Raw genomic sequence first — 13233 nt, 5'->3', positions numbered from 1 at the left:
GGTGGGATTTTCGCCTGTGAACCCCAGTTTTGCCCTCTGGGGCCACAGAGATCAAGCCTCCGGTTTGAAATAGCTCTGGAGGGACTTGGGTGCAGCTTTGTTGTAGTTCCCACGTCTCTGCAGGCTGCACCCCCCTTTCCCAGCTGGGACATGATTTCCAGGCCCTCCTCATCCCGCGTGCCCTCTCTGGGCATGTTCCAGTCGGTCCAGGCCTCTCTTTGGGGCACCACACTCTGAAGAGAACCCCTGCCCACCTCTGGCTGGCACAGGCAGTCCGCAGCTTGTCACTGGAGCCCCAAGTGAGCTCCGTGTGGCTCAGTGCAGACCCGTAGGTAAGTGTGTGCTCCGAGAGGGTCTCTGGCCTGACTGCAGGGCCGCTCTCCCCGAGGGCCTGTTCCCGTTATAGCTACGGCCCTGCATGGAAGGAGGAAGGAGAGGCAGCCCAAATTTAGGCCATTCTGGATAGATTAATTAGTGACACATTCATCAAATCAGGGCAGGACAGCTACCAAGACCCAGGTCATGTTGGCAGCGCGGTCCCCAGAGGACAGAAGAGGCCTTAGTGAGCCGGGCAGACGGGAGCTATATTTGTTTGGGTCCTGTCTAGCTTTGGGCAGTGAAAGGTCAGTTGTAGGACCCCTCAGAAAGGGAGAAAGGGGGTCAGAGAGGATTGCAAACTGCTGTCTCCAGAGACTCTGAGCCCCTGCCCCAACAGAAGATATAAATACTAATGTTTATCAGGCACTTACTGGAGGCCACTGCTAAACGCTGTACATGGTTTGTCTCAGGTAATCTTGACCCCACCCCATAAGGGAGGCATATCCTTGTTTTTTCTGAGGAGGAAATTAAATCTTAGAAAAATGAAGTAATTCACCCAAGGCCCACAGTGTAGAAGTGGCAGCACTGGAATTCAAAGCAGGGACTATCCAACTGTAGACCCCACACTCCAAGCTACCCCCTTTCAGTCCTCAACACCTAGCAGGAGGTGGAGGGACCCCAGGGGGTGACGGCCTCCACACTGAGAAGCCAGGAGTGGGCCCTTCCCAGGTCAGCTGCTGGGTCCATGTACAAGTCCCACCATCTTTCAGCCTAGAGGGGCTCAGAGAGTAGCTCTGCAATCAGACTTCACCTTGATTTTGGCTTTATCACTTAACAGCTGTGTGATTTTGGCCAAGTTGCTTAACTTCTCTGAGCCTCAGCTTCCTCACCCTTAAATAGATGACAAATACTTAGGTGCCACCCACTGTCCTAGATGTTGGTGCACAGTGGCACAGTGCTGGATGGGGCAGATAAGGAACTCAATTCTACTAGGGGGGACAGATAATGAACAAGCACATGACAGATGGGAACATCATTACAAATTGCAATAAATTTTATGAAGGTAAAAACAGTTAAGACAGGCGACACCTGGGGCCTCCTCATTTTGATGGCATAGTTGTGGAGAGCCTCTTTGAGGTGACATGAGGGTGAGAGCTGGATGAAGAGAAGGGGCAGCCCTGTGAAGCTTGGAAGGATAGCGAGCCAGGCAGTGGGGACAGGATGTGCAAAGGCCCAGAGGTGGGAAAGAGTGGGACTGTTTCAGGGGATGTAAGAGGGCCATGGTGGAAAAATGGAGATACTAATACCTACCCGAAGGGCTGCTGAGACAAATAAATGAGATGATGTATGCAGAACACTTAGCTCAGTGGCTGACACATAGTAGGGCCACAGTGAATGTTGCTTTTTCTTCCCTACTGTGGTGGTGGTGGTGGCTGTTCCCCTCTCCCTCACCTCAGCCCTAGCTCCAGACCCTGAGGATCTGGCTGGTGAAGGAAGGGTCTTCCTTTTGCAGAAGATGGAGGCCTTGCTGTCCGGTGGCCTCTCCCTGGGGGCCGATGCTCAGGGCCCTGTGGCTGCAGGTGGTGGCAGGGAGCCCCTGCATCATCCAGCTGCTCTTCCTGTAAGTGCAGGCCCCCGAGAGGTGACGTTCTCAATCTGCTGACTGTTCTCTTGGCCCTTTCTTCCACTTTCTCCCTCTTCAATCTGGTCCTGGGAAGCCGGAGAATCTGTTGCTGGCCTCCAAGCTCAAAGGCGCTGCGGTGAAGCTGGCCGACTTTGGCCTGGCCATAGAGGTGGAGGGGGAGCAGCAGGCGTGGTTTGGTGAGTGGAGGTGGGGGTTGGAAAGGATGTTGGGGTCCAGTCTTTGTTTTGACCCATTGCCTCTAGGACGCCTCTGCCAGAGCGGGGGTGGGCTGGAGACGGCTGAGGGGCCACTCCACAGTCAGGGCCTTTCCAGGTCAGTGGGCTTAGCCTGGTCTGTCTCCCTGGGGGCCGGGATCAGGGATATTGTTATCATTAAAACAGTAGCAGGGCTCCATCACATGGGCACACATCTTTGTTATTGGCTTGAGATTCCCCTAATTGTCTGGGTGCTGGAAATTATTATCCTGATTTTGCAGTTGAGGAACCAGAGGCTAAGAAACCGGGAAAAGGCCAAGGAAGCTTAAAAGAGATAAAGCCAGGACTTTAGCTCAGATGATCTGGTGCTTTTTGAGATTTTAGAATAATTTTGCTATCTAGGGGTACTTTTATAGTGGGCAGAATGGATCACAGGTTAAGAGCCAGAGCTCTGGGTTTAAATACCAACTCTGCTACATACAAAGTATGTGATTTGGGGTGAATAATTTCACCTCTCTGAGCCTTTGTTTCCTCTCTGTCAATGAAGATAATATGTTCCTCAAGAGCTGTTGTGAGGATTAAATGAGGTCAGGCATGTAAAGTGCTCAGCCTGATGCTTAGCCCACTAAATAGTAGCTAGTCTTAGAGTTATGTGCTAAAATACTCTGAGTGTCCATTATTTCAATGAATCCTCCCATCAATGCTGAGAGGTATCTAAGATAGGAATCCCTAATTCTCCATTTGACAGATGAGGGAACCATGGCCAGGAAGTAAAAAGATCTTTCTGGGCCTCGGGGGCATAGCCAGGGTCAGGAACAGGACTCGAGACACCCCATGATGAGCTCTTAGAAGGGAAGGGGGAGTGGCCAAGGACTCAGTTCCCAGCTTGGGGCTAGCATGGCAAATTGATTTCACATCAGTTGATTGGTTGTGACTGCTGGGAGGGATGTGTGGGGACTTAAGAGCAGTCAGGACTCAGCGGGCAGCAGCTCTGTGATTGATTGATGGTTTCTGCCACCGACGCTGGAGGGGGAGTGGTGATGTGTGCTCTGTATTTCTTGACCCTGGTCTAGAGGCTTTGCTGGCTCCCCAGGCCAGGGCTTCCTGACCTTGGTCTGCTGGGGTTGTATGAGGCAACCTCCAAATTGGAGGGTTGTTCCCCCATCTCCAGGGCAACCCTCATCCCCTCTTCCAGCAGGTTCTTGCACCAGGTTACTTACATGCCAAACTCTGTCTGTGTGTCTGCCTGTCTGTGTGTCTGGGGAGCAGGGTTCGCAGGGACGCCCGGATACCTCTCCCCAGAAGTGCTGCGGAAGGACCCGTATGGAAAGCCTGTGGACCTGTGGGCCTGTGGTGAGTCCATGCTGGGAGCAGAAGGCCCCTTCATCGCCCCGGCCACCCCCACTCTGGTTCTCCATCACGCTCCCCCGCCCGCCCCCTTCGTCTCTCCTCCCCGCGGGGGGTTGAAGGTTCTCCTGGTCCTCTCCCCAGGGGTCATCCTGTACATCCTGCTGGTTGGATACCCCCCTTTCTGGGATGAGGACCAGCACCGCCTGTACCAGCAGATCAAGGCTGGCGCCTATGATGTGAGTGTCACACCTCTCTCCCCCACGACCCTCGCACCCAGGTCCCCTCCCAGTGAAAGCCAATGCTCCCGAGATCGAGACTGGGACACCTCCCTCCCAGCTCCCACCCTGCTTAGGCCCCCCTGCCTTCTAGGGAAGAAGACGAACATGGCACACCTACTGATCGGGAGCTCAAAGTGATGGGTTCTATCCCAAGGGGCCCCAAGAGGCAAAAGCAGCACCAAAGCAGACTGAGGAGTCAGGGAGAAGGCCATGGAGCCATGTTTTTGTTTCTCTCTATATAAAAGTAATAATAATAGCTAATATTTATTCAGCGCCCTTGTAAATGGTTTACATATCTTATTCTACTTAGTTTCATGCCGATTGATGACACAGGTACTGTTATTCTCCCCCATTTTACAGAGAGGGAAACTGAGGCACAGAGCGATTAGGTAACTGCCCAGGACACACAGCTAAGAAATGGTAGAGCTGGGATTTGAACCCAGGCAGTCTGGCTCTAGCACCCAGGCTTTTAACTACCAAGCTATACTGTTGTTTGGTGTAGTTGACACCTACCAAGTTAGGCATCATGTGTTTTTGTGTTCTTTCTTTTTTTGCAAGTTGCTTTCCCTCCCCCATTTTATGAGATATATTCACATACCATACAAACCATCCAAAGTATACAATCACTGGCTCACAGTATCATCACATAGTTGTGCATCAAACCCCAAGATCAATTTTAGAACATTTTCATTACTCTAGAAGAGAAATAAAATCTAAAGATAAAACCCAAATCCTCCCATACTCCTTATCCCCCTCATTACTGACCCATAATATTGGGGTATATTTGTTACTATTGAAAGAGTATTAAAATATTACTGTTATCTATAGTTCATAGTTTGCAATAGCTACAATTTTTTCCCATAAACCCCTATTTATTAACTCCTTCTGATAGTGTCACACATCTGCTCTAGTTCATGAAAGAGCTTTTTTATATTTGTACAGTTAATCACGGATACTGTCCACCACGAGATTCACTGGGCTATATGTTTCCATGTTTTCATCTCCAACTTTCCTTGTGGTGACATACATGACTCTAAACTTCCACTTTCCGCCACATACACACACCATTCAGCACTATTAATTATTCTCACAATAATGTGCTACCATTACCTTTGTCCACTTATAAATGTTTAAGTTCACCCTAGCTAAATATTCTACACATATTAAGCAACCGCTCCCCATTCTTTAGCCTCATTCTCTATCCTGGTGCACCCTGTATTTTATGCTATATTTAACCCTCACAATATCTCTAGGGGCAGCTCAAGGGGCCACTTGACTTACCCAAGGTCACACAGTCAGGAAGAGGCAGGGCCAGGACTTGAACCCAGGCCTTCTGGGTCTGCAGCCTGGGCTTTAACCATGGCCTGTTCCTCTTCAGATAAGGCACAACCTCAGCATCACAGAGGGGGTTTTCCTTCCTCTCTGCTCATGTTCCAATTGGTCCTGGGGTCAGGGAGCTCTGTCCAGAAGGGTTCCCACATTGAGGAGCCCTGATTCCTCTTGATTGCTGACGCCCAAGTGAGCAGGCAGTGGGACCCCTGCCTGCTCCCCTGCCAGACAGGGGCTAGGGGATCGCAGGGGTGGCCTGGGGCAGGCTGGGCAAACCTGGCCCCTCTGCCCCTTCCAGTTCCCATCACCAGAATGGGACACTGTCACGCCAGAAGCCAAGGACCTGATCAATAAGATGCTGACTATCAACCCATCCAAACGCATCACGGCTGCTGAGGCCCTCAAGCACCCCTGGATCTCGGTGAGCCTTCCTCAGCAGGGTGCCTCCAGAAACCCCTCCGGATCTCAGGGTCTGTGGGGCCAAGGTGGGGCTTAATCCAGGAGACTCTGACTATCCTGGGGTTCTCAGGGGGAACTGGGAAATGGGGAGCCATTTCAGGTCTGGTGTCAGGGATGCTAAGCATCCTGCTACACTATAACAAAGTCTTGTTCCCTCAAGATGCCAACCATACCTCTCTTAATATGCCCTGTTGAGGGGCCCCCAGGTCGGTCTGTCTTCCAGTCTGCCTCCTGCTCACAGACCTCTCTCCCGCTTTCCCCCAGCACCGGTCCACCGTGGCCTCCTGCATGCACAGACAGGAGACCGTGGACTGCCTGAAGAAGTTCAACGCCAGGAGAAAACTGAAGGTAACAGGTCCTCATCCTCAGTATCCCCTGGAGATGGGAGTCACTCAGCCTGGCTCTCCATGGAGACCAAGAGACTCACTTGCTAGTTCATTCGTGCAACAAGCATCAATTGAACACATGCTGGCTGCTGGCTGCTGGCTGGGCTTGGGTAGCTAGCTGGGAGTTAGACCCCATCCCCTCCCAACTGTGGTCTCAGTGTAATGGAGGGGAAAGGGTAGTGGTGAGTGCTATGACTGGGCAAACCCTGGGGCTGGGTGAGGAGCCAGGGCTCCCCAGGGCAGGATCCAGGGAAACTTTCCTGGAGCAAGTGGTGCTTGAGATGAGACCCGGAGGACAAGCAGGTATTAGCCCCAAAGCAGGGTCAGAGTAGGAAGAGCATTCCAGACACAGGGAGCAGAAGTCGGGAAGCATGAGCGAGACCCCTGAGGGGGCTGCAAAATCGGGGAGGGTTGTGGCTGGAGAGAGAGTTTTCGGGGGGTGAGAGGTGTTGGGGCAGGAGAGCTTGGGTGGGAATGAGCTGTCCCAGCTGCAAGCTCGGGCAGGGGCTAGGGTCTGAGGCAGCCACAGTGGCCTAGGCCTTGCCGGGGACCCCACGAGCTGGTAGGAGAAGAAACCGAGGGCCTGGCTGGCTGGGGCAGAGACACCATCAGGACGCTGGGGCATGATGATTGACAGATGCCGAGGCCCTGGCTCCCAGGCAGCAATGTGGGCATGGAGGTGGGGGGGTCAGCATGATGCCAGGAGACCCGATTGCCACCCCTACACCCTGATGTGATGGCCTTGACATCACGGAGGGTCTCAAAATGTCAGAATCGGGGATTCTCAAAATCACAGTCTGTTGGACTCAGAGAGGGCACAGATCGGGTCAGATTCAACAGGGTCAGAACCTTGGAAGGCCTGACCGAAAAGAAGGGCCCTCCGCCCAGTGCCTCACTTGACAGAAGAGTGCTTTTCCACATTAAGAACCCTCCAGGGCTCTGAGCCCAGGGATGAGGTGCTGAGCTCACCGAGCAGAGGATGAGGGGTAGGGGGGCCGAGGGCATAGGGTCTGCCATCCTTGCTCGGGCAGGAAACTTCCTTGGCCTTTAGGAGCCCCCACCAGAAGGTGTCCTTGGAGTCCATCCATCAGCCTTGACTGGCCAGCAGGACCTATTAATATCTGCTCCTAGGATGGCCCTGTCCCAGGAGATGTACCAGCCAAGGTCCAGCTGGGCCTCTGACTTCTTTGGGGAGGCAGGGGATGGTCTCTGGGTGTCGGGTGGGGGTGAGGACAAATGGAAGCGGCAGGTGTACAAGGTTTGTCTCTGAATGAAGTACCTGCCTCCAGTTCTCCACTGTCCCTCCCTTCTCTCTGCCTCTCCTCTGACCCCTCACCTCCTGCCACCGCTCCCTCGACCTCTTCACCTCCACTCTCCCTCCTCTTATCTGTTCCAGGGAGCCATCCTCACCACCATGCTGGCCACCAGGAACTTCTCTGGTAGGTGGTGGGATCTCAAAGTCACCAACATGCCCTGCACTGGTCTGCTGGGGGGCATTGCCCTGTCAGATATTTGGGTGACCTTGGGCCAGGGGACCCGGGGAGAATGGGGGCTGCAGAGGACCCCATGGCTTAGGACTTACCTCAGCTGCCCCATACTTGTGCCCCGAGGTCAAAGCTGGGGACCCAACAGGAAAGGTTAGAGGCTTAGTCTAGCTCCCCTACTTCACAGCAGTGCTGGGGCTCTCAGGCTGGGCCAGCCAGAGGGGATGGCTTCCTGAATGCAGGGGAACAGGACCCAGCTGGACTGAGCCAGGCCCAGCAAGTAACAAAGTTCCTCACCATTATTGGAGCACTGTGCTAAGCTGTGTATTCTCCCAGGTGGGAGGGGCTAGTGCCAGTCCTGTGTCCAGATAAGGAAACCGAAGCTCAGGAAATGAGCTGTGACTTGCCCCAGGTCCCACTGCTAGAGAGCGACAGAGCCTGCCCTCAGCACGGGTTTGACCAACCCAGAGCAAGGGCTCTGGACCAGGCTGGGTCACCAGGGAGTGTGGGGTAGGTGACTCCCAGGCCCTTGGCCAAAGCCAGGCTGGTTAAGGCAGGGCCCCAAAGAGAGAAGGGGAAGAGATTAGCATCAGGGCTTAGGAAGAAACTCCTCTTGGCACTTTGGACAGTGGTGGAGGCCAGTGCCCGCCAGAAGCTTCTGTCTGGGGAGCCCAGAAGGGCTGACAGGGCAGCTGAGCCGATATAGCAAAGCTCACCTAAGGGATCCTCTGGCTGGGGCTCGGGCCAGCCGGAGAAGGCTGCTGTGGACATGTGACCACCCCCACAGCAAGGGGTTGGCTCTGAGGCACCTACAGACCTGTATCAGCCGAGAGGGCCACCTGCCCATTTAACCAGCTGGGAAGAACACGACCCAAAGGGGGAAGGTACTGGAACTTCAGACTTCGGCTTTCCCACCACACTGGACTTCCTTCCCACTCTCTGCCCAGACAAGGATCCTGTAGTTCCTTAAACTGAAAGATGAGCTACCCAGTCAGAATCTTTTTTTAACAACAGAAGGGCCCCTGAGGAACTCGAGACCGGAACTCACAAAATGGCGGCCAGTGGGTCAGAGTCAATCTCTGTATGGATGTGTTTGTGGGCCACAGGTTTTTAGAATTGGTTTCCAGCATTTAAAATTCAGGAGATTTCATAGAAGAACCCAGATTTTGGCTTCTTTTGAAAATCAGAATATGTGAGATTTCTGGAAGGACAACCTTGCCAGGCAGTGGGAGGCTGGAGCTGAGGGTCCCTCCCCACAGGCCACACCCTCCCTCTGCCCCTGGAATGCTGAGGTGATATCAGCTCCCCTTGATCTTTGCATAGTTCCTGTACGCATGTCTAACAAAAGTGGGAAAAACAAAAATTTGAGAGGGCTGTGTGTTTTAAGTAAAAGGGAAAATAACTTTTTTTGTTTGTTTGAGGAGATAAAATTCTTGCCCTTGGCTGGCCCTCTTCTCTCATTTACATTACCCGCCTGGCCACTGCAAGTATTTAAGTTTGAGATCCCCTTTCTAGTCCACCCCCCTTCCCATCCCTCCAAATTTCCCATTTTACAAATGAGCAAACTGAGTCCCAGAGAAGGAAGCAGCTTATTTATTGACTGAGCCTTGGTCTGAACCAGATTTTCTCCTCCAGCCTCGGCTCTGGCTGAGCCCCCAACACCTTCAGTCACACCCCGACTTGGGGGACAGGGTCCTGGGAAGTCTCTCTGCCTGTGTGTCCCAGGAAGGACCAAGTTAGGAAAACCAAGGAGCTGGAGTGAACCTTGAAACACAGGAAGAGCCCTGGGATGGGCAGCAGGAGACCCGGAGGCTGCCTCACTACCTGACCCTGGGCTGGGACCTGTCCCCTCTCTGGACCTCAGTTCTGCAAAATGGGGCTGCGGAGCCTGGTTCATCCTAATGAAGCTCCCTGTAGACTTTTGCTGGGGACAGGACTTTGTCAGCTGTGGTGTGTGTGGGGGTGCTGTTCTGAGGTCAGCTCACTTTTTGTGTTTTTAATGCCAAGGCTCCAAGGGGTGTGGGTAGGTGGCGGTGGAGGTGGTTAAAGGGTTTGTCTGGACGTTCGGGGCTCCTGGCTCTGTGGGGCTCAGAACTGGTTGCTTTCACAGGCTAGATGGGGGTGCACAGGGTAGGCAGACTTCAAAGAGGGCTGGAGGGAGAGAGCCTTGAGAATGCAAAGGACCAAAACCAGAAACCCCCTCCTTGCTCTGCAAGAGGAAAACTTTAGACTGAAGCCTGGAAAGAAGGGTCATCGGTGGAAATGTGAGGGATCCCTGGGAAGCTGGCCCAGCCATGAACCCCAACCCTTAGAGCCCCTAGGGTGTCGATGTCCTGCAACCCCTCGCCCAGCTCACCCTCTCCAGGCCCCCAGGAGAAGGAACTCTAATGGCTCCCATTTACTGAGCGTCTACTGTATAGCGGTCAAGTGCTGTGCTAGGCACTTTATATATACTCTGACTCGTTCAACTTAAGACCTTTGCTTAAGGCCTGAAGCAGCTGGATGCCAGGCTGGGCAGGGATGGGCATTCCATGCCATCTCCTGCCGATGCCCTCTCCAAGGGCTCTGGCCAGGGGCTGAGGAGGGAGGCAAAGGAAAATGCCAGAGGTGGAGGCCTCCGTCAAAGCTATTGTTCTGCTTTTTGCTACCACCACAGACACAGGCAGCCCTGATGGGGGGCTCCAGGGTCTGCAGAGAAAGGAAGGGGCGGGCCCCGGAGGGGGCATCTGCTTCTCATCACCAGCAAAGTGCGGCCTGCAGCTGTCCGGAGCGAGTGGGCAGGGCTTACGCATGACCTCCGTGGCAGCATGGGGCTAAAATTAGAGAGGCCGGGGCGGGGCAGGAGCGTCCAGCCCCAGGCCGGCAGTCGGCCTCCCCCTGGCCACCCCCAGCCTGGGTGGTGACCAGGATCCAGAGGGAATCCCCAGGCTGAATCAGCCACCCTGCAGGCCTAGGACGCGGCGGACACCTCCCTTGGCCCCTGGGGCCAGAGGGGCACGCTTGGGCTTGCTGAGAACCCAGGGAGCCCAGGCCCACCCCTTAGGCCTCTGGATTCCCTGGGCAGCTGAGGAGCAGGAGGAGGGGAGGAGGAGGAGGGAGAGCAGAAGGAGGAGGGAAAGGAGGAGGAAGTCTCCCCCCCAGATCGCCGACAGGCCCTGCTCCTGCCCCGGGTGCCCGCTGGCCGCCGTGGATGCTTCTCTTCCTTGCCTTGTGGGCCCTGGTGCCCTGCCTGGTGTTGTTAACCCTCTACTTTCTCTCCTCCCCAGGAGGGAAGAGTGGAGGAAACAAGAAGAACGATGGCGTGAAGGTAAGCTCCCCCGGCAGCCTGGCAGCATTCCCACCAGCAGGCACCGGCTTACAGGGCTGGAGCCAGCCCTCCGCCTTGCTGATGGGGTTCTGGGCAGATGTGGCCACACCTGCAGCTGGTCCGGCCCCAGTCCCAGCCCCAGCCCCAGAGGCCTGGCATTTGGGCGCCCACTTGCTCACCTTGACCGCTGGGGTGGGGCGGGCAGGGCAGGGAGTGGGGTGCTGAGGGTGGGTAGGCCAGGCAGGTGCCCTCGGGTGGGGCGGGCCCAAGGAAAGGGGCAGATCAGAAGGAGATGTTTGTGGTTCTCTGGGACTGGAGAACTGGCGAGGGAGAGGATGCAAGGAGGGGGCAGAGGGGGTCATGAAGGATGGCCTCCTTCTTCCCGAGTACGGGACACCTGGGTCTGACCCACAAAGTGTGGAGGATGGACAGCATTCTCCTTGGCTTTGGGGTCCAGAAGAACCCCTGCCCCCAAGGCCTGCCGTGTCAGGGCCAAGAATCCCCTCCTCCGTGCCCCACCTCCCTGCCAAGCCCCAGATGCCCGAGCTACTTCCCTTCCACCCCCAGCTGATGCCTCCTTCCCGGCTTTCTCTCTTCTCCCTCTGCTCTCTGGGACCTGGTCCCCTGCTCTCTGCATCTCCCCACCCTTCCCCAGCCACTGGGTCGCCTTGCGAGTTCTCCTTTCTTGAGCCCCTGCCTTTTCCAGGGCTCAGGGCGCTGCCTGGCCAGGGACCCAGGGCTGGGCCACGCCCGGGACTCTGGGTGGTGTGGGACGCTGTCCCAACACAGCCACCCAGGTGTGCCGGTGGCACCAAAGTGTTCACAGTCTCAGGTTGCTGGTTCCTCTCTGTCGGGGGGCTGAGTGCGAGGGGATCTGGGCTGGAGGTTGGAGGAGGCTTCGGGCCTCTGCTCCGCCTGTAGCCCTCTCTGGCCCGAGTCTCCCCATAGGTGTAAGGGGCAAGGGTAGGAGGGGTGTGGGCTCAAGGATTTTCAAGATTTCGGAAAGCAACCGAGCCCTACCTGGTCATTCTCCTTTCTCGTCTTGCGGAGTACAGAATTATTTGGTTGTTGGCCAAAGTAAGTGGTTTTCAAAGTGAACTCATGGGAGACCAGAGTTCTGGGGAGGCACCTCTGCTAGCATATGGGCAGTGGGTGGTGGTGGGATGAGGAAGCGGGGTGCTGAGAGGAAACGGCTCTGAGCTTCCCACGGCCGCCTCAACCAGAACAGCTCCACCTTAATAACCATCGCAGGGTGCTTAGGAGAGCCTGGGTGGGCTTACCAGCAGTGAGACCTCGGGTTTCCTTGGGTTCCTCATTCATGCAATGAGGCTGAAATGGGGTCCTCCCTCAAAGGGCCATTTGTGAGGATTATCTAAGATAATGTACCCGCCGAGGGATTAGCTCGCTGCCGGTGTGTGACACTTGCTCATTACATCTTTTATCTGTTTGAGATATTGGCCTTTCGGGTAAGACTTCTCTTGAAGACAAAGTTTGTTCAAGAAAATATTTGGAATCCCTGATGTAAAACCAACTCAATTTATAACATTAATGTGTGCCCATCCCAAATCTTGAAATGGAATCCAGAATTGAGTTTTAGCTTGCCTGCTGTTTTGGATTACACTTGAGTCACCCCTCTTGCACCCCTAATTTGAAAGAGTGACAGAGGGATGGCTGCACAGTACTGAGCACAGCATGGGGGCGGTCAGGTTTTGGGCAGCTGGGACTCTCTCTGACTCCTGGTGTGCACATGCTGAGCTGGGGGTGCTGGGCCGCCTGGGAAAACTGCCTCCATGGCCCCAATTTGAGGAATGTGGGGGCAGAGGCCACAGGCACCGGTGGGCTATGGTCCGAGTCAGTGGAAGGGGGGAAGCTGCCCCTGGTCTGCTGGGCTCTTGGATGTGGCCCTGGCAAAGACCGACTGAAGGGGCACTGGGCACGAGGTCAGGACGGGGCCTCCCCCAGGCTGGGTCTTGCAAGGAAGCTCTGGCTTAGCTCCTCTGGGGCAAGACCAGGAGGTGGAGGCAGTCAGAGGGCAAGGGGGGCTTTGGCTGGTTCCTGCAGGGCTCTCAAGTGGGCAGAGCTGCACAAAGTGCCACTGCTTCCTGCAGCCCAGGACAGGCCCTGACTGAGTGACCGCTCGGGGCGGATGGGGAGAAACTCAAAGCTAGTTCTGGCCTGGTTGTCTCTTGGGCTCAGTCTCCTTCCCTTCCTAGGGAACAAAGAAGGAGGAAGTCCCACTGGAAAACAAGAGTAACCCCAGGCCCTGGCCCAGGATGTGGGGGGCCCAGTCTGCAACAGGTCACTCCCTGGAGCAGAGCAAGGAGCAGCTAGAACAAGGTCCAGTTGTCTTTTCACGATGAGGGAAGAGGGACCTCAAGCCAAGGAGCCATAGGTTTGAGTCCGAGCCCCACAGGCCCTTCCTGAGGAGACCTGGAATGGGTTCCATTGACTTTGGAAGCTGCTTGCAGAGGGCTGGCGAGAGG

The 13233-nt window shown here is 55.1% G+C and overlaps 1 protein-coding gene across 3 annotated transcripts in view; it reads left to right on the top strand.

Moving 5' to 3' along the window:
- CAMK2A (calcium/calmodulin dependent protein kinase II alpha) overlaps positions 1-13233 on the top strand; it is a 65117-nt gene that overhangs the window by 32580 nt on the left and 19304 nt on the right. For all 3 annotated transcript variants that reach the window (XM_037801108.1, XM_037801109.1, XM_037801110.1), the window contains exons 7-13: positions 2037-2139; positions 3427-3510; positions 3649-3743; positions 5413-5535; positions 5838-5921; positions 7356-7398; positions 10710-10750. In XM_037801108.1, the coding sequence (XP_037657036.1) occupies positions 2037-2139; positions 3427-3510; positions 3649-3743; positions 5413-5535; positions 5838-5921; positions 7356-7398; positions 10710-10750 (573 nt within the window). The remainder of the gene's footprint in view (positions 1-2036; positions 2140-3426; positions 3511-3648; positions 3744-5412; positions 5536-5837; positions 5922-7355; positions 7399-10709; positions 10751-13233) is intronic.

This window comes from Choloepus didactylus, chromosome 13 (assembly GCF_015220235.1).
Source record: "Choloepus didactylus isolate mChoDid1 chromosome 13, mChoDid1.pri, whole genome shotgun sequence".
Lineage (NCBI taxonomy): Eukaryota > Metazoa > Chordata > Mammalia > Pilosa > Megalonychidae > Choloepus > Choloepus didactylus.
This window is presented reverse-complemented; position numbering and strand designations above follow the sequence as displayed.